The sequence below is a fragment of the Cyprinus carpio genome, chromosome A7 (genome assembly GCF_018340385.1).
Source record: "Cyprinus carpio isolate SPL01 chromosome A7, ASM1834038v1, whole genome shotgun sequence".
Taxonomy (NCBI): domain Eukaryota; kingdom Metazoa; phylum Chordata; class Actinopteri; order Cypriniformes; family Cyprinidae; genus Cyprinus; species Cyprinus carpio.
This window is the reverse complement of record NC_056578.1, coordinates 13,183,360-13,207,769: the sequence shown is the minus strand read 5'-3', so window position 1 is coordinate 13,207,769 and position 24,410 is coordinate 13,183,360. Positions and strand designations below refer to the sequence as shown.

The 24,410-nt window shown below is 40.7% G+C and overlaps 1 protein-coding gene and 1 long non-coding RNA gene across 3 annotated transcripts in view; one reads left to right on the top strand and one right to left on the bottom strand.

The window, feature by feature from the left end:
• Window positions 1-20,026, bottom strand: part of LOC109058638 (interferon-induced very large GTPase 1-like) — a 29,140-nt gene extending 9,114 nt beyond the window's left edge. Inside the window, 3 exon segments of the mRNA XM_042759745.1 lie at window positions 2,482-2,584; window positions 2,746-2,798; window positions 19,944-20,026. Coding sequence (XP_042615679.1) covers window positions 2,482-2,584; window positions 2,746-2,769 — 127 coding nt within the window. The 5' untranslated portion in view covers window positions 2,770-2,798; window positions 19,944-20,026.
• Window positions 20,027-21,052: 1,026 nt separating this feature from the next.
• On the top strand, window positions 21,053-22,760 carry LOC122145454. 2 transcript variants are annotated; one of them, XR_006160337.1, is made up of 4 exons: window positions 21,053-21,109; window positions 21,248-21,583; window positions 22,061-22,218; window positions 22,560-22,760. It is a non-coding gene; the product is annotated as an uncharacterized LOC122145454 (long non-coding RNA). The 2 variants fall into 2 exon arrangements; XR_006160336.1 differs by lacking the exon at window positions 21,053-21,109 and having other exon boundaries at window positions 21,145-21,583.
• Window positions 22,761-24,410: the final 1,650 nt, after the last annotated feature.

The window sequence follows — 24,410 nt, the reverse complement described above, 5'->3', positions numbered from 1 at the left end:
TAGCATGTTGCTAGCATGTTTTTAGCATGATTAGCAAGTGACTAGCATGTCACTAATATGTTTTTTAGCATGATTAGCGAGTGACTAGCATGTCGTTAGCATTTTTCTAGCATGATTAGCAAGTGACTAGCATGTCACTAGCATGATAAGCATGTTACTAGCATGTCGCTAGCATTTTTTCTAGCATGATTAGCAAGTGACTAGCATGTCAGTAGCATGATTAGCAAGTTACTAGCATGTCACTAGCCTTTTTCTAGCATGATTAGCATGTGACTAGCATGTCACTAGCATTTCACTAGCATGTTTTTTGGCATGATTAGCGAGTGACTAGCATGTCGCTAGCATGTTTCTGGCATGATTAGCAAATGACTAGCATGTCGCTAGCATGTTTTTAGCATTATTAGCGAGTGACTAGCATGTCGCTAGCAATGTTTCTAGCAATGATTAGTAAGTGACTAGCATGTCGCTAGCATGTTTCTAGCATGATTAGCAAGTGACTAGCATGTCACTAGCATGTTTTTTAGCATGATTAGCGAGTGACTAGCATGTCGCTAGCATGTTTCTAGCATGATTAGCAAATGACTAGCATGTTGCTAGCATGTTTTTAGCATGATTAGCAAGTGACTAGCATGTCACTAATATGTTTTTAGCATGATTTAGCGAGTGACCTAGCATGTCGTTAGCATTTTTCTAGCATGATTAGCAAGTGACTAGCATGTCACTAGCATGATAAGCAAGTTACTAGCATGTCACTAGCATGTTTCTAGCATGATTAGCAAGTGACTAGCATGTCAGTAGCATGATTAGCAAGTTACTAGCAGTGTCACTAGCATTTTTCTAGCATGATTAGCATGTGACTAGCATGTCACTAGCATTTCACTAGCATGTTTTTAGCATGATTAGCGAGTGACTAGCATGTCGCTAGCATGTTTCTAGCATGATTAGCAAATGACTAGCATGTCGCTAGCATGTTTTTAGCATGATTAGCAAGTGACTAGCATGTCGCTACCATGTTTTTAGCATGATTAGCCGGTGACTAGCATGTCGCTAGCATGTTTCTAGCATGATTAGCAAGTGACTAGCATGTCGTTAGCATGTTTCTAGCATGATTAGCGGGTGACTAGCATGTCGCTAGCATGTTTTTAACATGATTAGCGAGTGACTAGCATGTCGCTAGCATGTTTTCTAGCATGATTAGCGAGTGACTAGCATGTCGCTAGCATGTTTCTAGCATGATTAGCGAGTTACTAGCATGTTGCTAGCATGTTTTTTAGCATGATTAGCGAGTGACTAGCATGTCGCTAGCATGTTTTTAGCATGATTAGCGAGGACTAGCATGTCGCTAGCATGTTTCTAGCATGATTAGCGAGTTACTAGCATGTCGCTAGCATGTTTCTAGCATGATTAGCGAGTGACTAGCATGTCGCTAGCATGTTTTTTAGCATGATTAGCGAGGACTAGCATGTCGCTAGCATGTTTCTAGCATGATTAGCGAGTTACTAGCATGTCGCTAGCATGTTTCTAGCATGATTAGCGAGTTACTAGCATGTCGCTAGCATGTTTTTAGTATGATTAGCGAGTGACTAGCATGTCGCTAGCATGTTTTTTTAGCATGATTAGCGAGTGACTAGCATGTTTCTAACATTATTAGCATGTTGCTAGGATAGATAGATAGATAGATAGATAGATAGATAGATAGATTAGATAGATAGATAGATAGGATAGATAGAGTCAGATGATAGATAGATAGATAGTCAGATGATAGATAGATAGATAGATAGATAGATAGATAGATAGATAGATAGATAGATAGATAGATAGAGTCAGATGATAGATAGATAGATAGATAGATAGATAGATAGATAGATAGATAGATAGATAGATAGATAGATAGATAGATAGATAGAGTCAGATGATAGATAGATAGATAGATAGATAGATAGATAGATAGATAGATAGATAGATAGATAGATTAGAAATATTAGATAGATGAGTTTGAATGAGTTTAAATGGATTAGAAATAGTACATAGAAGCGAAGCTTGATGGAGTCTAATGGGGTTTAGTTTGTTTAGTTTTGAATTTTTGACAGTTGGAGCTTGGCTCATCTGAACATTCCGTCAATAAAAGTCTATGGGATTTTTATGATTTTTAATCTTCATTTTTATGAAACCATAAGTCTGATCAGTTAGAAAAGATATAGCACACCCGGCGAGATCAGTCTGAAGAGCTGGGCTGAGTTTGAAGTCTGTAGAGTTTAAAGCTCTAGGAGGAGTTAGAGTCAGAAATTTTAGTCTCAGAAAAAGAATAATAATAATAATAATAAGTTTAAATAGTAGATCAGTAAGTTGGCTTTCTCAAGCCAACTTAATAAATGTTGGGGGAAAAAAAAATTCAACATGTCTGCAACATTTACATTTTAATGTAAACTATGGCCAGCATCTCATTAGAGCTTAAATATGATACTAGAGTAATTTTGTTACCTTGTAATTTGGCAACTTCTTCCTTTTGATATGACTCAGAAGAATGTGGAAATATTTGCTGTTTGTCTCCAGCATCTTCACTGGGAGATTCATTTGGACTTTCCTTTATTTGAAAGTATTTTCGAAGTTAGTGGCATACAAACTTAGGTGTGTCGAGACATTCACTTAAATCCAAATATGTTTCTGAAACTCTCATAAGAAAAATAATTTGCAAAGATAATTAGGAAAATCTGCCTTATGAAGGAAAGAAGATCTATTACTTACTTCTTCCTTACTGGAACAGTCCATTGCAACTGATTGGGAGTTTGTTGAGACTCCTAAGAGAAAGAAGATGCTGTTTTAATTACTTAAATATGTTTGAAACATTCAATAACTGTTAAAAGTGTGAAGTGATTTAATGGTGCCTCTAGTAGGTGTCTGATCCACAAAAAAAAAGTAAGAACTGTTTGTCTTGTCTGCACTTAATTAATTCACTGCAGCAGGCTACTGTCATTAATAGTTTGGATGCTACACTTTTGACTGAGATTCTGGCTGTCTCTCTCCAGTTATTTAGAATAGAAAGAATGCATAGCCTACTGTAGAGATGTGAGTGAGAGAATTGAAGCAACAACAGAGAAAGAGAGAGAGAGAGCGAGAGAAAGAGAGTCATTGAAGACTATATACATGAATAATGAATAATCAACAAGTTCATGACCATTTGTCAAGTGCATGAACCATTTGTTCCCTCTACACTTCGTCTTCTAGAGGGCGCTAGGGGAGCGCCTTCAGCGTGACTATCCCTGCATCTCAATGTTCCTACTTACACTATGCCCTTAAGTATGTACTCTTTTAGTGAAGAAAAAGTACACACTTTTGAGTGTGTAGTTGAAGAGTAGGCAATCTTTGGGACATATTATCACGTCACACAATTGTGTCTTTAAAGGACAGCTCTGTCGCACCTGTTGCACGCACCCTGTCACTGTAAACTGGCCTGTCAATCATCTTGTCACAGTTAACATCGTCCACATTTCGTTTAATTTAGCTTTCTACGGTACTGGAGATGAAAAGAAGTAGCTCATTGATCTGCCAGTCGGTCTTTCATGTGGAGAACTCTGCTCAAATTTTCTGCATAATGATGCATTTAAAAGTTAACGACCAAATGGATGTTTATAAAAGCTCACATTGCTGTTGCAGATGAAATATACATTTTCACCAGGTTAAATGTTGATTATTAGTAACTCAAACCCCTTTTTGTAAACCTCTCTACCTAACCATTGATCGTGCGCATACGCCACATTTGTAGATTTTCTAATGCATTTTATTTGTGTTTGTAGTTCTGTACTGAATCCTTTTCCAAAGCGCAATGGATTGTGGGCAATTTTAGCCATTGGAGTGTACATGGATCCATACTTCAAAAATCGACCTCAAATAGTAAACCATCTGGGGACTTTTGGCATACTCTCTTCAACATGCTATGCTTTGGGACACACTTATTCTAAACTCACACACTATTAAGGATGGATAGTATGAACATTGAGACGCAGGGAGAGTCTGAAGCATGAATGAAAAAAAAAGTCAATGAACATGACATTGGCAGGGGGCAGCCTATGACGTGAACAATAATGCCTGCGGTTATAAAAGGTTAACTGGGGAATACGTCATCCTCTTTTTTGTCTTCAGGGTCGAATCTGTTTCTGAAGTGATTTGGTAAGACAATGTCTGTTGTCAAGCGTTTTAGGAAGTGTGCGGATCCGTGTCAGCGCTATCTGACACCAGATGATGCAGGAGTCCAAATAAATGATCCAAATAATAATTTGGCTGGCCACCCCAGGTGCCCCCCCACCAGATGTCTGGTGATAGGCTTGTTTTTATAAAATTTCTAACAGCATCTGGCAGTGGCGGATCCTGGCATGTGCAGCTGCCTAGGGCTGCTTTCTTCTCCTCTTTATACTTAATTTTAGGCGGTTTCTGTATCATGATATATGACAAATATCAAGAGCGCATAATGTGACGTGATCCATGTAATGTGTGAGGACGAATCTCTCCACTCTCACAAAACTGGACATGTCCTTTTAAATATACATTGTTCTTTTATTAATTGTCTCTGCTCTCTCTCAGATATTGCGTGTACACCCTCAAATATTGTCTTCGCATTACTGAAGACTAGAATAGCTTTTTTTTCTAATTCAGGAGAGGAGTAGGCTTATCTCACTACACTGCGTTCCAAATTATTATGCAAGTGATATATCAATAGGATTTTGGTACAATAAAGTGTCAGATTTTTGGTTGTGTGGTTTTTCACCTCTTTTTTTTTAGATAACTGGTATCAATCTCAGACAGGTTTGTTCAATAGTTTGCCAGGTCTTATTAGGTAAATGGAAACCCTACTTGAAGAGGTTGTTCCACATTAAGCAAGTCACAGTTCTCATGAAATATGGTGAGGAAGAAATATCTTTCTGAAGATAAAAAGTATGAAAAAATGCAATGTCTTGCAAAAGGCATCAAAACAAACAATATTTTGTGAAAAGTATTTTCACGCTCTACTCTTGAGGGAACAGAGTGCGTTCATTGTAAGCGTTTTTCTTTGAAAAAGCTCTGCTCTCATTTGTCCCTTTTCTCAAGGGAATTGGGACAATCATCTGCCCCCCACAGCTTGGGACCTGCCACTACCAAGACAGCGAGGAGACTGACATCGTGGGGATCGCAGATGGAGCTTGCTGACGAGTTTAGCCTGTGTTATACTTTCCGCGTGCGCCAGTCCACTAGTGTCCGCTATGGTATGCGTGACGTAAAAATCGTGACATAAAAGAGGATATTTCTGAGCATTCTCAGCCTGCCTGTCCCACGTATGATAAGTTGTTGGAGGTTATGGATCGAGCCTCTGCTAGATTAGACCTACAGTGGAGGCACAAAAAAGGGGAACTTGATCGCAGTAGACTTGATAAGCAATTTCTTTCTTGACATAATCACCCAGCTCCCGTGAGCCTCTCATTCCTTCCAGATCGTCATAGTGAGATTGAGAAGGCATGGGATAAACTATCCCTGCAAAAAAGCCAGTGCAGCGCCTCTGAGATTTTGCTCATTGGTAAAATGTTGGCCCCTTAGTGCTGGCCCTGCACAGGCAGCCCTCCTTTGCCCACACTATTAATCTACAACAGGGGTGCCCAACCCTGTTCCTGATCAACACACCTGAACCAACTAATTAGGATCTGAAGGAGCACTTGATAATTACAGACAGTTTTGTTTAATCAGGGTTGGAACTGAACTGTAGAAAGGTAGATTTCCAGGAGCAAGGATGCACCCCTGGGCCCGTATTCACAAAACATTTTATCTTACCACTAAGAGTTTTCCTAAATAGCAGTAAAAGTTTTAGCTAAGAGTTTTTTCTTAAAACCCATTCACAAAGCTGCTGAGACAAACTTTTACTAAGGAATAGACACAAGTCTTAACCTAAGAGGTTGACCTCGTTGCTATGGATGATGTCAGCATACTTACTAACTATGCACACAGTGATTGGCTGAAAGTCTCTGTCAGAGATTTATTCCTAGAATTATTGTAGAGCGCAATATTATGTTGCCATATTCAAATAAAGGTTTTAAAATAAAAATGTTAATTGCCACATTTAAATAAAGATTTTAAAATGCAGGCTAAGTGTCACTTATTATACAAGTAGGCTATATATTCAGCTAACTGTCAGCCCCTTATATGTATGCTTCTCATAAACAATTAGTCAATATGCATTAGGGCTGACTTTGACTAAATATTTTTCTGGTTGACTAGTCAAGTCTGCTTTATTGTCAATTCTTCCTTCAATGTACAGTACATACAGAGAATTGAAATTGCATTACTCTCAGACCCTTGGTGCATACAGATAACACTAACAGTAGAACATTAAATATAGATAAAATATAAAGTACAACTACACAAATATACAAATAGGTCATGTAAAAAGACAGATAAGTAACGGCACAAGGCACATGGCAGATAGAGTGCAAACCTGTGAAGTAAACAGTGCATATATAATGATTGTAGGGCTGGGCGATATATCTAACGATATAATCATGCGCATCTAGTCAGTAAAGCCGGTTCCCTCATTAGAGCTAAATCGCCATCACCTGCTTTCAAATGGAGCGGCATTTAATAGACAGAGCCGTAGATCACTGACAAGGTACGCAATATCGCGTTCATTATCGAAGGCGATACATCTGCGATAATGAACGCAATATTGCGTAGCTTGTCAGTGAACTACAGCTCTGTCTATTAAAAATGCTGCTCCATTTGAAAGCAGGTGATGGCGATTTAGCGGTAATCAGGGAGCCAGATTTACTGACTAGATGCGCATGATCATATCGTTAGATATATCGCCCAGCCCTAAATGATTGTAGTGCAAAAAAGCTTATTCAGTCTGATTAAAGTGTCAAAAATCTCAGAGAGCAGTTCTTTATTTAAACTGACAGGAGAGATAGTTGAATGAGGACAGTTAACTGCTGAATGAGGTAGTGAGCAGACCAATGCTGCACAAAGTGACTGGTGCAGGTCCCAGTGTGTTAGTGGGAGCTGGTGGGGGGACTGAGGTTCAGAGTTCAGTAGTGCATGGGGAAAAAGAGGGTGGGTGGGGGCAAGTTCAGCTTCCTGACAGCCTGATGAATGAAGCTGTCCTTCAGTCTGCTGGTCCTGGCCTGGAGACTCCACAGTTCCTCCCTGATGGCAGCAGACTGAAGAAGCTGTGTGATGGGTGGGTGGGATCACCTGCAATGCAGAGGGCTTTATGGGTGAGACAGGCTCCATAAATGTCCTGGAGGGAGGGGAGAGAAACACCAACGATGTTCTCAGCTGCTCTCACTATGCATTGAAGGGTCTTCCGGCAGGATGCGTTGCAGGCGCCATACCACACAGTGATGCAGCTAGTCAGGATACTCTCGATCTCCTTCGTCTTCTCCACGTTCAGAGAGAGATTGTTGTCACTGCACCACCCGGCCAGGTGGCTCACCTTGTTCCTGTAGTTTGTCTCATCTCTGTTGCTAATGAGACCCACCACAGTCGTGTCATCCGCAAACTTAATAAAGAGGTTGGAGTTGTGTGATGGTGTGCAGTCGTGGGTCAGCAGAGTGAAGAGGATGGGGCTCAGCACACATCCTTGGGGGGCCCCAGTGTTCAGTGTGATGGTGCTGGATGTGTTGCTGCCGACCCGTACTGCCTGAGGTCTTCCAGTCAGAAAGTCTAACAGCCAGTTAGACAGCGAAGTGTTGAGCCCCAGCTGGACCAGTTTGTTGAGGGATGATTGTGTTGAATGCTGAACTGAAGTCTATGAACAGCATTCTGACCTATGAGTCTTTTTTCTCTAGATGTGTGAATGCTGAGTGGAGGGTAGTGGCGATGGCATCATCTGTCAGTGGTGTCAAAACAGTTTTGAAAACCTCTGACGACCCTTCCGGCCACACTTGTATCTGTTTGTGAACTAGTTTGGTGACTTTAACGAGCGTTCAAGATGAGAAAAGCATCAGGGTGGGCTGTCTGCTGCTCACTGATGTGCTGGTACAGTTCATTCAGTGCCTCACTCCTGTTGTTGCTGCTGGAACTGGGAGGAATGTATACAGCAATGAGCAGTATGACTGTATATTCCCTCAGTAGACAGAACGGCCGGCACTTAATAATCATAAACTCCACCAGGGGTGAGCAGTGTTTGCAGACCACAACAGCATTGCGGCACCACGTATCATTGATGTAAACACAAAGCCTGCCGCCTCGTGATTTACCTCCAGCAATGAGAGCAGTCTGGAACGCTGTTGCTGAGCCATGTTTCCATGAACACAAACACACAAAAGTCTCTTACATCCCTCTGAGTTGAGCATAATAATCGGATGTAGTCCAGTTTAGTCCAAAGAGCGTACATTAGCCAGTACGATGGTGGGGATATCTGGCTTGTGTGGGTTAGCCATTAGCCTACCCTTACGAAAAAGAAGTTTATTCAAGTGTTGTTTTAGTATACTTCTTTTAAACAAAAAATAGGAAAGTATGCTTTTAGTTTACTTTTTATTTACTTCTCAGAAATGGGCTTTATGTACTTCTCAGAAATATACTTAAAATGACATTTAAGTATACTTGACTTATACTTAAAAAAAGTCTAAATATACTTGAACTATACTTAAGTATACTTAATAAAATAAACTTGAAGTATACTACTTTTTGGTAAGGGTAGCCTAGATACCTCCCCGCTTACCCCTCTTCTGCTTCCTCTCACGCCGATTGTGCTGTCTCCGCTGTGGGGGAGATGCAGCAGTGGGGTCGGTGATGGTGAAGGCCTCCGTAGCAGACCGAGATCCCGCAGCTCTTCGGCATGCGCAGAGTTTAACTCTAAATAAGTGGTTCTGCCGACATCGAACAGAAACTCACGACTGCATGTGCGCTTAAAGACAGGTAGACGCAATGAAGACGTACAAAAACACTGTGACTCACAGGACAAAAAACCACAAAAACACTGTTCTGATGGAAGAGAGAGAAGCCACTGTGTGTGGACACGCCGCCATCTTGTTTTCTAATGACTAGAAGTCGTTCATTTTAAGCATTAGTCGACTATTAGTCACACTTTTATTAATAAACCATATAAATCATAATAATAAGCCTTTAATTGCCTACATAGCTTAATAAGTGCTCAAGCGCACGCAAAAAAGGCTTTCCACAGCGCACCCGGCAAATATAATATTTATATATAAATATAAAAATAATATTTGATTTCTGTTTGAATTGGTTCATTTAAAAGTTTCACTTTCTATAGATTTTGTAATAAGGCAAGCATCCACAGAATTTCGAAGTGATGCACTCAAGTTCACAGAGTCCGAGACGACAGAAAGTGCATCCTGTTTGCTTTAATTATTTTACAAAAGCGCAACATTTTGTTGCTTTTCTGAGTGCACACAAATAAACGTAGAGTCTTTACAGATACAAAAGATGCATTACTCTTATCCTGTATGACCAAAAATGACAAAGTATATTAAGAGCAAATGATCGCAGCAGCGCCTCCATCTGTCATGCAGTAGCCCAAGCGCTACTGTTCAACTTCCACACTCTGCAAAAACACGTGACCTGCGCACTTTTTTCTAGGCTAACATTAGATTGAGCTGCCATGTAAAGTTGCTATTACATACATATCTCACATGGATGTCCTGCCCAATGTGCTATATTACCACACAGACCAGCCATTAACAATTTGTCTGTCACGGACTGAGTGATTTCACCACTTCATGTGGATTGTTTTTTTGTTTTGTTTTTTTTGCGACTAAGTGACTAATAAAATATTGGTAATATGCATAGCTATAAAAAGCCTTTTAATTAGCAGAATAATCATGGCTAATAGTAAGACATGCAAACATAAAAGAAAATCAAACTGGATGTGAAAACAGCTATATATTAAGGATATAATCAAACATTTGGAGTTGGGATAACATCCAAACCAAACCAATTAGAAAAAAAGATCTGATGGTCTGGTACCATGTTTGATAGTAAAGTGTATGTCTTTAACTAATTAAGTGTTGTAGGCTTACTCTCATTTAGGAGAGTTATTTTTGTTACCATTGTTTTGTGTCGTGTGTTTTGAGTCTGTGCTCCCTCACGTTAATTCTTTATCATCTATTTTTTTATTTTAAAATCTATTTTATACACCATCATTTTCGTTTCTATAACATGTGAATATATCCTATATGATATTCTACAACAAAAACAATCAGAGCGCCTTGTTATCAGTAGTTTTATTTTGATTTCCAGAGTCCGCTATTAGCTTATAGCCCGTTAGCATCACCAGCGTGGTAACCGCTAATCGCGTGTGCATTGCTAATACTCTATTCACACACATTACCATTGCTTTACTCACTGTTACTTGCTTTAATGGCGGATGTATGTCTACCTTTGAGTGCAGGTGAAGACACGTATGAGCTGCATTCAGCGAGCTCAAGGCCATGGAGAAGCAGATTCGTGACCTGGAGGAGAGGCAGGCCCAGCTGAGAGAGCGGAGAGCCGTGCTGGAAACCTCCCTTGCTGACGCTCACAAGTCCGGGATAAGTATACAGCGCGCTGCTAATAGTCCCACCACCTCTACTCAGTGTGTTTCTCTGCATAGGCCCGGTGCACCCAGGACGCGATCTTCCCAGATGTCCTTCACTCTGGCCCCGGGACACCATGGACCCTGAGTACACCCGCAGCGGAGGAGGATGCAAGCCAGGGCCTGGGCGACGACCTCTCCCCCTCCGCCACCTCCAGTCTTCGAGATCTCCACCCAGAACCGCTTCACTCCCCTCCGCGAGACGGAACGCGACACTATGATCATCGGAGACTCCATCGTCTGACACGTCCATGCTACGTAAGCCAAAGGATCCTGATTGAGATGGTGCGCAGCACAACGCCCGTGGCGACGATCATCATGTCAGGACCGCTTCCCACATATCGACAAGGACATGAAAGCTTCAGGAGACTTTTTGCTTTAAATGAATGGTTATTGTCATGGTGTAAAGTACAGAAACTGCTCTTTTTTAATAATTGGAATCTTTTCTGTGAGCGTCTTTGGCTTTTTCACGCTGATGGCCTGCACCCCAGCAGAGTCAGAGCAGAACTCCTGTCGGACAACATCTCCAGGACACTATGCTCCATATGACTAGTAAGCCAATTCTCATATAACTGCTATGATGGCTTTTCATCATGGTTCTAACCGCTTAAATGATAGAAGTACTTGCGCTGTCCAATCTATTAAGACTGTGTCTGTTCCCCGAATAGTGAGGTCAAAATATAGATTTAATTTAGGATCAAGAAAAAATCTGATCGTGATTAAACCAGAAAAATGTAAAGTAAATGAACAAAAACAAATTTTAAAGTTTGGGCTCAAAAACATTAGATCACTCACACCCAAAGCAGTTATTGTAAATGAAATGATCACAGATAATAGTTTTGATGTACACGCTTGACTGAAACCTGGCTAAAACCAAATGATTATATTGGTCTAAATGAGACTACTCCAGCGAACTACTGTTATAAGCATTAGGCCCGTCAGACTGGTCATGGCAGAGGTGTTGCAACAATATACAGGTGCTGGTCATATAATTAGAATATCATCAAAAAGTTTATTTCATTAATTCCATTCAAAAAGTGAAACTTGTATATTATATTCATTCATTACACACAGACTGATATATTTTAAATGTTTATTTCTTTTAATTTTGATGATTATAACTGACAACTAAGGAAAATCCCAAATCCAGTATCTCAGAAAATTAGAATATAACTTAAGACCAATACAAAGAAAGGATTTTTAGAAATCTTGGCCAACTAAAAAGTATAAAAATAAAAAGTATGAGCATGTACAGCACTCAATACTTAGTTGGGGCTCCTTTTGCCTGAATTTCTGCAGCAATGCTGCGTGGCATGGAGTGGATCAGTCTGTGGCACTGCGCAGGTGTTATGAGAGCCCAGCTTTCTCTGATAGTGGCCTTCAGCTCTTCTGCATTGTTGGGTCTGGCATATCGCATCTTCCTCTTCCCAATACCCCATAGATTTTCTATGGGGTTAAGGTCAGGCGATTTTGCTGGCCAATTAAGAACAGGGATAACATGGTCCTTAAACCAGGTACTGGAAGCTTTGGCACTGTGTGCTGGAGCTTTGGCAGAGTGTGGCACCAGGTGTCTTCAATATTGAACCTTTTCATAATATTCTAATTTTCTGAGATACTGAATTTGGGATTTTCCTTAGTTGTCAGTTATAAACATCAAAATTAAAAGAAATAAACATTTGAAATATATCAGTCTGTGTGTAATGAATAATATAATATACAAGTTTCACTTTTTGAATGGAGTTAGTGAAATAAATCAACTTTTTGATGATATTCTAATTATATGACCAGCACCTGTATAGTGATATTCTCAGTGTTACCCTGTGACGGCCTGCTGTGTGTTTTTTTTCTTTTCTGTGTTTCAGTGGGGAGGGGCTGCAGCCTAAATGCCGATGGAGGACACCTGGGCCTGGAGTCTTTCCTCATTATAAATTTCCCCTGTTGGGTGTGTGTGGGGAGTTAATCTCTCCCGTGCACCACCTTTTATGTTGCTTTTTTGCCTGCGTTTGTGTTTAATTATTGCTTTGCTTGTTAAATATATTATATTTTGATTCAACCCCTCTTTTTTGTCATAGCCTTTAAACCAGGTTATGACACCCAGAAAACAGGATACAGGTTTAAATCATTCAGAATACTTCTGCTTAAAGTTAGACTGTCAGATATGCAAAAGAAATCTATTGTATCTCTTGCTATGGCTACTGTGTATAGACCACCAGGGCCGTATACAGAATTCCTAAAAGAATTTGCAGATTTCCTCTCAGACCTATTGGTTACCATTGATAGAGTGCTAATTGTCAGAGATTTTAACATTCACGCTGATAATACAAATGATGCATTAGGACTTGTTTACTGACCTAATAAACTCTTTTGGAGTCAAGAAAAATGTCACCGGGTCCATTCATCATTTTAAATCATACGTTAGATTTAATTATATTGCATGGAATCAATCTCAATGATATAGATATCGTACCTCAAAGTGATGATGTTACTGACCATTTCCTTGTATCGTGCATTCTGCGTATTACTGATATTAACTATATGGCTCCGCGTTATCATCCGGGCAGAACTATTGTTCCAGCCACCAAAGACAGATTCACAAATAACCTGCCTGCTTTTTCTCAACTGCTCTGTGTACTCATAAATACACATGAACTAGACGAAATGACTGGCAACATTGGCACTATCTTCTCTAATACATTAGAAGCTGTTGCCCCCATCAAATTGAAAAAGGTTAGAGAAAAACGTACTGTGCCATGGTATAACAGTAATACCCACTCTGTCAAGAAAGAAACTCATAGCAAATGGAGAAAAACTAACTTGGAAGTTTTTAGAATTGCATGGAAAAACAGTATGTCCAGCTATAGACAGGCTCTAAAAACTGCCAGGGCCGAGCATATCCACAAACCAAATAAAATAACCAGACGCCACCCAATCTATTTATTCCTTCACAGTTAAATAGTAATGACTTTATGCATTTCTTCAATGATAAAATAGATAACATCAGAAATACAATAACAAATGTAGATTCTACAGTGTCTAATACTTCAGCTTCATCCATCGCACCCAAAGACTGCAGCGCTTTACAACTATAGGACAGGAAGAGCTAAATAAACTTATCATTGCAAACTTATCCTAATATTGTGTTGGAGTCCCCTACAACAGGTTTAAATGCATCTCAGGTCAGAAAACATTGTAATTTTCTCAAAATATACATTTAATATTAGAGTCATTTGCCAATGATTTCGAAAGGGTTCGTTCCAAGCAAGTCCAAGAGGGTCTGGCTGCAGACTTGCTCTCTCAGACTTGCACTCTCAGACTTGCATTCTCAGACTTGCACTCTCAGACACTTGCACTTCCGCTAGCGACCTCACTTGCAGTCTTTATTTTTATTTTGTTCTATTTATCAATAACTTTTTGTTTGAATCTCTCAACATATAATAACAGTAGCCAGGTGGCGAAGACAAGAAAAAAGAAACTAAATTACAATGTCACTTGCAATCGCCACTGGCACTCTCCGCTACCTGTGACGCCACTTGCAGTCGACACAAATCGGGCATGTTGCCAATGGAGACAAGACGATGTGGTGGTGATTAAACGACTAAAACTAATTCACTACTATAACGTACTGGCTCCTGCAAGAAAAAGACAAGACCGGTAAATCCGTGGCCACAGAACAGCAGAATATGAACGGTCTGCAACAGAAAGGGGAGAGAAAAGTTAGGAGAGTGCAGGAGCAGTCCGCCACACAGGGCAGCCTTAACCCGGGTAAAGGCCTGTTGACACTGCTCCGTCCACTGGACCGTATCTGGTACCTCCTTTTTTAGTGAGGTCAGTCAGCGGGCTGGTGAGGTCCGAATAACGAGGAATAAACCTCCTATAATATCCCGCCAGCCCCAGGAACTGCCTCACCTCCTTTTTGGTCTTGGGCCTGGGGCAGGTCGCAATGGCTGCCGTCTTATCAATTTGGGGACGCACCTGCCCATGGCCCAAGTGGAAGCCCAGATACCTTACCTCCACCCGCCCAACTGCGCACTTCTTCGGGTTGGCCGTTAGCCCTGCCCGTCTCAGCGCCCCGAGGACAGCCCTCACATGCTCCATATGCCGCTGCCAGTCCCCACTGTAGATGATGATATCATCCAAGTAGGCAGCGGCATATGCAGCATGGGGTCGCAGCACTCAATCCATGAGGCGCTGAAACGTAGCTGGGGCCCCGAACAAACCGAAAGGAAGCGTCACAAATTGGTGTAATCCAAACGGCGTGGTGAAGGCTGTTTTTTCTTTGGACATGGGAGATAAGGGGATCTGCCAATATCCCTTTGTTAAGTCCAGTGTCGAGTAAAAGCGAGCCGTGCCTAACCGATCGAGCAGCTCGTCAATCCGCGGCATTGGATAAGCATCAAATTTTGATACTGCGTTCACCCTGCGATAGTCCACACAAAACCGCACCGAGCCGTCCGTTTTAGGCACCAAAACTATCGGGCTCACCCAATACCTGTGGGACTCCTGAGGGATTTCTCTTTAATGATCGCTTCTGGCCCGAGATCCTCCTCTTCACTCACTGCCGTCGCTAGCAACACTGACCCCTCCGCGCTCCATTTTTTAAGGAGGTTGAGGTGGTAGATTTGCCGTGAGTCGCCTCTATCTGTCCGAACTACTTCATAATTGAGATCTCCTATCCGCCGTGTGACCTCAAAGGGTCCTTGCCACTTTGCTAATAATTTGGAGCTAGAGGTTGGGAGTAATACGAGCACTTTATCTGGCAGTGCAAAATTCTCGTAACTTAGTCCCCCGGTTATACAGCTGGCTTTGCCTGTCCTGGGCCTGAAGCAAATTCTCCACAGAGAGCCGCCCCAGTGTATGGAGTTTTGCTCTCAGGTCCAGGACATATTGAATTTCGTTTTTACTATCCGAACGTCCGTCCTCCCAAGTTTCTTTTAGGACGTCTAACACCCCTCGGGGCTGGCTTCCATAAAGAAGCTCGAAGGGGGAAACCCCGTGGAGGCTTGGGGGACCTCGCGCACAGCGAAATAAGAGGGGTTCTAGCCAACAGTCCCAATTTTCCGCGTCTTCTTGTACGAACTTCCGGATCGTTCGACCAGGCCGTCCGTTTGTGGGTGATAGATGCTGGTACGCACTGCTTTAGTGCCCAACAATCCATACAATTCGCTTAATGTGCGTGACATAAACGCGGTGCCCTGGTCTGTGAGATTCTCTTTCGGGATTCCCACGCGGGAGATTAAACGAAACAGGGCGTCCGCCACACTCTTTGCCGAGATGTTGCGGAGCGCCACTGCCTCAGGATATCGTGTTGCGTAATCCACTATGACTAACGCAAAACGATGTCCCCGTGCTGATCGTTCTAATGGCCCGATGAGGTCCATACCAATTTGTTCGAAGGGGACCTGCACTAGAGGAATAGGGCGCAATGGCGCTTTGGGGCGGCCGGTGGGTTTACCAACTGACATTCCCGACAAGACGCGCACCACCTGCGCACGTTCTCGTGAATGCCCGGCCAAAAGAATCGGGTCATAAGACGATTTAGTGTCGCCGTCACTCCTAAATGCCCTGCCATAGGATTACAATGCGCCGTCTGGAAAAGCATTTCCCGACGGCTCCAAGGTACTAACAATTGGGTTGTATCTTCCTTTGTCTGAGCGTCGCGGGTCACTCGATACAACCGGTCCTTAATAATGGCAAAATACGGATGGGAGAGCGCGCGGTCAGGGTGGAGAACCTGCCCATCGATGGCACGGACCTGCTCGAAAGCATGTTTGAGGGTCTCATCCTGGGACTGTTCCAGGGGAAAGTCATCGCGGCTGGAAAGGTTTAGCCTCGCCAGGCCGCTCGGTTCCCCTGAGACCGCCCCACTAGGTCCCGGCACAGATTCTCCCACCTGCGTGCTCGCCCCCCCCCCTTGCCGTCCCTTTTCCCCCGAGGCATCCACTGTTAAACACCCCAATAACTGCTCAAAGGCTGGCCAATTGGTTCCCAAGATTAGCGGATGCCGGAGGCGCGGACTAACAGCCACCTCCACATTATGCTTTTGGCCCCTAAATTGGATGGCTATGGCTTTTACGGGGTATTCCACTATATCCCCGTGCACACACCTCACCTTAACCATGCGGCCCGTATCCAATGCCCCTGCTTGTATCAGGCTTTGATGGATGGAGGTCTGGTTACAACCTGAATCCACCAAGGCCCGATAGGTACCCCCCTTAATACTCCCGGGTTTCGGCACCAGTGTAACAAAGTTCGTTCAAGTAAAAGAGGAAGGAGACCGGGGTCGGCGTGCTGAGGCTCGTGGGATACTTTATTTGACACAAAACAATAAAAACAAATAAACAATCGCGCCACATGCGCATGCAGTTCACAGTAGTTCTCTACTTCGCACTATTGTAGTCTTCCTATCTTTGGGGTTTGTAGCTCCACAGCTTCTCACTCCCACGAGTCCCCAGCCCTCTCTCCCTTCTCGCCGGTCCTCAGCCGGCTTAAATACCGGTTCCCCATGCCAATCACTGCAACGAGATCCAGGTGTTAATCGTTTTTCACTTGGCCCACTTACCACCGCTCGTCTCCTCACTTGCTCTCCCGTCGCAGACCTCGCTGAACCACGCCTCCCCCACCACATAGTGAATTAGTTTTAATCGTTTAATCACCACCACAGCGTCTTGTCTCCATTGGCAACATGCACGATTTGTGTTGATTGCAAGTGATGTCACAGGTAGCGGAGAGTGCAAGTGGCGATTGCAAGTGACATTGTAATTTAGTTTATTTTTTCTTGTCTTCGCCACCTGGCTATTGTTGAGAGATTCAAACAAAAAGTTATCAATGAATAGAACAAAATAAAAAAAATAAACACTGCAAGTGATGTCGCTAGCGGAAGTGCAAGTGTCTTAGAGTGTGAGAATGCAAGTCTGAGAGTGCAAGTGCAAGTCTGCAGCCAGACCCTTCTCAGCAAGTTCATAGCAAACCCTTCCCTTCCATTAGCCTACTCTGCTCTGATTGGTCAGCTGGCCAAGCCTTTTGTGATTGGCACAGAGATGAGTCCTTGAGTCAGTTAGCCAGCGCTACCATTGACAAACCACCTTTACATAAAACAGTAAAATAGTGCTCCAATCTGTTATTATAATAATGACATAAAATACAAAAACACTTATGCAAGCGAATCGTGCCCACAACTAAAGTTTAGCTACTAAATTGTGTACACTTGGTGGATAAGTTAGCCGACGTGACTAACTGATGAAACAATACAGTTTGAAAACCAAAATATGTCTACTGTAATGTTTGAAATACGACAGACAAATTACGCTGTCTTAACTTTTAATCAGAACGCAGATCAGTTGTATCACAGGAGCACAAGTGTAACTCACTCGTTTCTCCCACATTAACCCTATAACTGCCAGTGCAGTACAATAAACAGCAATTTCACAATGATTATAAAGTCTGTGCTACACTACATTCTTTAATTATTAAACGAAGTAATTAGAACAACATAAGTATACAATAATCGACACATTCTTAGGAAATAGTGGGTTCACAGTGAATTATCAGAACTACTTCAGTAAGATAGTAATATTGTGCTTTACCTGGAAACCTAAAGCTGCACTAGGTATACATCACATATTAGCACAAAAACTTTTTTTGAGCATTCAATTGAAAATATACACAACATATTAATCGTACTTACAGGTTGTGGTTCGGAAAGCTTGTTAGTCCAAATTAAGAAGATTAGAAGCCAACAAAGATAAAGGCCAGCGTCTTCTTAAACATGATGTAAATGCACTAACTAGTGGAAGTGTTTGTGGGCAGGTCAGACTCTGTTCGTATTTTCGCGGGGATTATGCAAATTTTGCAGTCGGTTATTATTTGTCGAGAGGATGCACCTGACACAGACCCAAACCTTAACTGTAGAGATGGCACCAAAACGGTAACGTTAAACGGATTACAAACTTAACTTAAAAACGGTAATTTAAAAACACGTTCAAGGAGTATTAGCCTACTAGCATTATAATAATTTAAACTAAATTATATTAACATTATCTACCAGGTGAATATCTGAAATGCCATTTTCATATGGGAAAGCTTAAGCTAATGTGAAAAAAATTACTTATATTACTTTATAAACTAGTTGAAATCACAATAAGAAGGAATAAGACACTAATTACTATTAGTCCAACTCAGTGGTTTTCAACCTGTGGGCCGCGGCCCCCTAGTGGGTCGCGATGGTATTGAAGGTGGGCCGCCAATTACTATTAAAATAAATAATAATATTGTTAATATATGTAAAAATGTCTAAGTCATAACATTATAACATCATTTCATATATATAATTAAATAAGCCCGAGTTATTTTCTGTTCATTGCCAGTTCATTCTAGGGCTGTGCGATAGAAATTGTCATAAAATCACGATTTCAGCGTGCGCGATTTCTAAATCGCTTTATAGCACGATTTTCCGCGGCCCTGACCTCCCGCAGTATGCCATCCGATTTAATCAGAATGCAACGCGCCTAGCGCGAGAACAGATGTGATGCGCCTTTTTTTCCGAGCCCATGTTAACGGATCAGAGTGTTCACACTGCACGCGGTAAAAGGCTAGAAATAAAAACGTGCGAAAATAATTAATATCTAGCACATGAGCATAGAGAGAGTTGTGAGTGCGCGGACTTTCTCCGGGCGAGAGCAGCGTGTATCTGAGCAAGCGCGTCTGGTTTTGTGACAGAGCAAAAGAAATGTGCGTGCGTGCGTGGGTGGGTTCGGGTTCGCGCTTTCGATTTATTTTGTTGCGCGTTACATTAATGCGCTCTCGCTGCTGCTTCTGCACCGCATACACATACTGTATACGCACTGCAGACGGAGTAGGCCTACGTGTGAACCTGTATAATGTATAACAAATCTATTTCAACACCTGAGGCACCGCTACAATTAATGAGCTCTATGAACAACGTATGGCAAAAAAGAAAAAAAGTCCCTGGACACAGGATATATATATATATCTAATTGGTTTTCTTTTGGAAATATGTTTCAAATTCATCCTGAATGCATTTATGACTGTAAAGCATATCTGTGTGTGTGTCCAAATTGTGATTAAAATCGAAATCGTAAAATTGATCAAAGAAATTGCGATAGTTTTTTTTTTTTGTCCATATCGCAAAGCCCTAGTTCATTCAATAAATACAGTTAACAATCTAGCTTCTGAGTACTAAGTTATTAACCCAACAATAGCGGGGTCAGTTAATTTGGGCCGCGAGTTGAAAAAGGTTGGGAACCACTGGTCTAATAGTAAGATGAAAAAAAGAGAAATGTAAGTAGCCTACGTCGAATTCTTTTAAATATTTAAGTGGGTTTCATTAACAGTTCTTTTTATAGTTTATAATTTTTCAAAGGATACTTACAAGTGATGTCCACGCATCCAGTGATGAAAAATCTCTGCATTTCTCAGGGTGTAACTCAGATTTTCTAACGCAACAGTAAGTGACGTTTAGCAGACTGAACCAAGTCTATTTGAAATTAATTTCGACTGCATTTACCGTGTTGTTTTAAGTGTTTTGTAAAAAGCATGCGTTTATATTTGTATTGTCTCCGAATTAGTGTTATAGGTTTAAAATCTTTACGTGTGTATAAAAAAGTAACAATAACGTTTTATTCAGTGGTTTGGTCCGAACGGGGGAAAAAAACATGAAACGAAACCATTTACAAGTTAAACGAAACTTATGCGTTCCTTGTAAATGTCCCCGCCCTATCTTGAATAAACCTGCTGGAAGGACAACATTTTATGTATTGTAATTTCTTCATACTTCAGCTTGTGAGTATTTACAGAAATGCCATAATTCCTAAAGAACATTTTGGCATATGAGGCAATTCTGTATGACCACTTTCTAATTAAATCCATTGTCAACCATGTGTAAATTATTGCACGGGATATGATCAGTGCTTATATTTAGTTTCAAGAGACATAGCCTACATTGCCATTTCATTCAGCCAAAATAATTCATAAGCTAAATCTGTGATTATTCTTTTTTTCAAAACCTCCCAGTGTTCTGTTGGTCAGAAACAGATACTGTATGACTGGCAGGGTAGAGGTGATGCTTTGCATATGGTGGCTTTCGCTCTTTCAGGTTATCATTCTGGCTTGGAACACCATGGAAGAACAGATGGATCTGCCTGTCTTTTTTCATTTGAAAACTGGAAATTTTGTTACAAACACTGATAACTAGGCTTCTCACTCTGTGGACGTGGACAGTATACCGTACATACATTTTCAATGGAGGGACTGAAAGCTCTCAGACTAAATCTAAAATATCTTAAACTGTGTTCCGAAGATGAACGGAGGTCTTACGGGTTTGAAACGACATGAGGGTGAGTCATTAATGACATAATTTTCGTTTTTGGCGAGACAGGGGTAACTGCAGCCTGGAGCAATGGGCGTGCCGAAAGGTAGGGGCGTGCCAAAAGGTTTCTCATTGGTCAAAGGAGTTTTACTGTGTTGGCCAATCAGCGGTAAATATACATGTACGTAATTTCCTTTAGACAAGAGAAGGTGGCGGCGATAAGACGTGAGGTAATTATTCATCATACGTTTATCTATAATTTATATACCACAAATATGTATATTAAGATAGCTTGTTACAATACGATCATAATTTTCTCTTTGCGTTATATCTTGCAGCTTTAGTAATTGGTTTATTGTTGTTGACAGACATACTGTATGTACAGTGAGACAGAACGATGAGCGCATCTGCATCGAAGGTGAAGCTCTCAGAGCTGATAGTTTATTCCTGCGTCCTTTTTGTGCAATACAGTACAGAATACATCCTGTAAGTATAATAATTATTACCACCTCTGCTATTACCACTGAACTAAGATCAATTCACAATCTGTGAAGACGATTAGACAAAATAAAATAAAAAAAAACTAATTTAGAGTTTGTTTCTACCTTTCTGCTGGGTATCCAACTAATGCAGAGTATATTCAAGTTGCCAACATACTGGTTGTGAAGAACCCTTTCCAGAGAAATATAAAAGGAAATGACTGTGTAAGTTGCATTGTTTTTAATCCATTGGTTTATCGCTATCAACATAATCACACACGATATTTTAGTAACAATATATTGTAATCTTTATTTGCTGGAAAATGACAATCAGTCAAATTTGTGTTTTTAGCACACCTGACACATCCCTAAATCGGAAATTTAAAGCAGAGCGTGCACCACTTGCAGGTTATTGTAGCATATGTAGGCACACTGCCATATGCATAATTTATTTTGCACTGTTAATCAATTTTACATTTTCACTTAGTGCAGGTCAGTGTAAGGAAGATACTGTACTACAGATATTTAAATCTTTTTTTGTATCTACTCCACTTTTTCACTGCCCGACCATCATCTTAATGTTTATGCAGTTCAATGTTTTTATTATTTTTTATATCTAAAGCACCTTGTTCAATAAGTATTTAGATGTTTCTCATATCTGTCACGGTCTAAGCATGATCTGTTTCTGTTGTTCTGATGAAGGAAACTTGTGTTGGGGAGTATCAGAAAACACATCCAGACACCTGGACTGTCAAAGACCACACAGCACAAACATTCTCCTGGAGACGCTGAGAAAGCACAGAAGGAATGTCTGTGGAGGATGTACTCAAACACACCCATACTTAAGGACACCTGCTGGAGTGAGTATAGTAAAAAAAAAATCATCAATTATAAAATATCTTGTTTCAAATCTTTTCATGTAATATTTTATTCTTCTGTACCCTTTTAGCCCATCTGTTAAAAATTTAAAACAATAGTTTTAGAAAACAATGTAAGATTTATCAGTGTATACAAGAACATGAAATGCATCGTATATTGTGACCCTTATACATTAGCTTCTAATAGTTTTTGCAGTTCTGCACTGTATGTAGCTACACTGTCTGAGCCAAAGAGGATGGAACAGAATCTGATGAATATGAAAAGTGTCTTCTTTTTTTTAAATTATTATAATTTTTTATTTATTTATTTTTTTTTTATGTAGGGGGACCCTGTTACACCATTTCCTACCATACAGCTGATGGATACTGACTGGAAAATGGTAATCATAGGAGGAGGGTTCAGTGTGGTGACAGAAGATGGAATAGACGTGTGTCAGTGCACCAGCCTTGGTGAAGCCTTCATAACAGCCTTCTGGATGTATTTTGCTTTCAACATTGCATATCCAACATACCTGAGAAAGACACTGACTTTCCTTCAGAGGCTCATTCTCAGCATTAGAAGTTTGAGTATTGCACTGCCAGTAACTTTCCTCTGATCAGCCTTTTGTATTAGATCCTCATGCCTCAACTGTACCATTACACAAAGTGCACTCGAAGGACATTCACTCTTTTGAAGTTAATCCAACATGTTGGAGTTGTACATGCACATGAACCAAATTTTAGTATAACCTGTGGTATAACCTTTTTTGTGATTCCATTCTTTTAGAAAACATGCACAGGAATCATATGTACTTTTGGTAACAAAAATGACTGTCTCAGTGAAGAGTCTGCAGTACAATTATATTATAATATAATGGAGAAGGGTCTGGCTGCAGACTTGCACTTGCACTCTCAGACACTTGCGCTTCTGCTAGTGACAACACTTGCGGTCTTTTTTAATTTGTATTTAGTTCTACTTATTGGTTACTTTTTGTTTGAATCTCTCAACATTTGTTTTTTTCTTGTGTAGGTATCGTTGACTGGAAGTCTGTCAGTCCAGATGTGAGGAAGACCTACAGAGTGAGTTTGAGCTCAGCAGGTGTGATGGCTGTAGATACTGTGGTCTCGGAAAGAAGGGGGTCTTCACAGCTTTCTTTTCAGACAAAGAGCTGGATTCTGTTCTATGGACTGCTACTACAGAATGAATGAATGAATGAATGAGTGGTTTATCTATCTATCTATCTATCTATAAATATATATATTTTTTGTACTTGAATTGGCGGCTGAAACTGAAAGCTAAATAAATGTTTTAGTGGATAAAGGTGTGTCTGTTTGCTTATGCCACTTAACATAAGGTTACTAAACTCTTCTGACTAATTTTTAAATTTTATAATTTAGTAATTTAGTTTTGTCAACTATGTATTTTTCTCTATCAGGCAAAACATTTTTCGAGGGTAACACTTTACAATAAGGTTTCATTTGTTGACATTGATGTATTAACTAACATTAACTATGAGCAATACATTTGATACAGTGTTTATTAAACTTTGTTAGTTTATAAAATACAGCTGCTCGTTGTTTTTTCTTGTTAGTTCACTTCACAGTGCATTAACTAATGTTAACAAATACAACTTTTGACTTTAACTTAAGAACAGCTAGTGCGACTAACCGTGTTAAGAGACGTTTGTATTCTCGAAAAATAATTGTAATTTGTTTTTGATTATTGATAAATCAAGACCTAAACTTGCGGCGATGACGTCAGTAACCCCTGCCATGCAGAAGTTTTGAAGGTAATTTCAAAAGTAATTTAAAATAATATTCTTAATATCATTAACGCCGTTTTTACCTTGGAAGAATTAAATTTGGATTATGTTGAATTTATGGTTTCCTTTTAATCTGCGATTAAGAGTATATGGCTCGCCAGGTTTTTTTTTTTTTTTTTTTTTTTTTTTTTTTTTTACAGCCATCTTTCGCATTACCTTTTGGCACGCCCCCTACCTTTCGTTTCACCAATGAAAAACCTTTTGGCACGCCCCACACCTTTCGGCACGCCCCCACCTTTTGGCACGCCCATTGCTCCAGGCTGCAGTTACCCCTACTTGTTTTTGGCTGAACTAACCCTTTAATGCATAACGCCACGTACTTTCACATTAAGCGCTTTAGAATGTCCCAGTGATTAATTTGTGTATTCGACT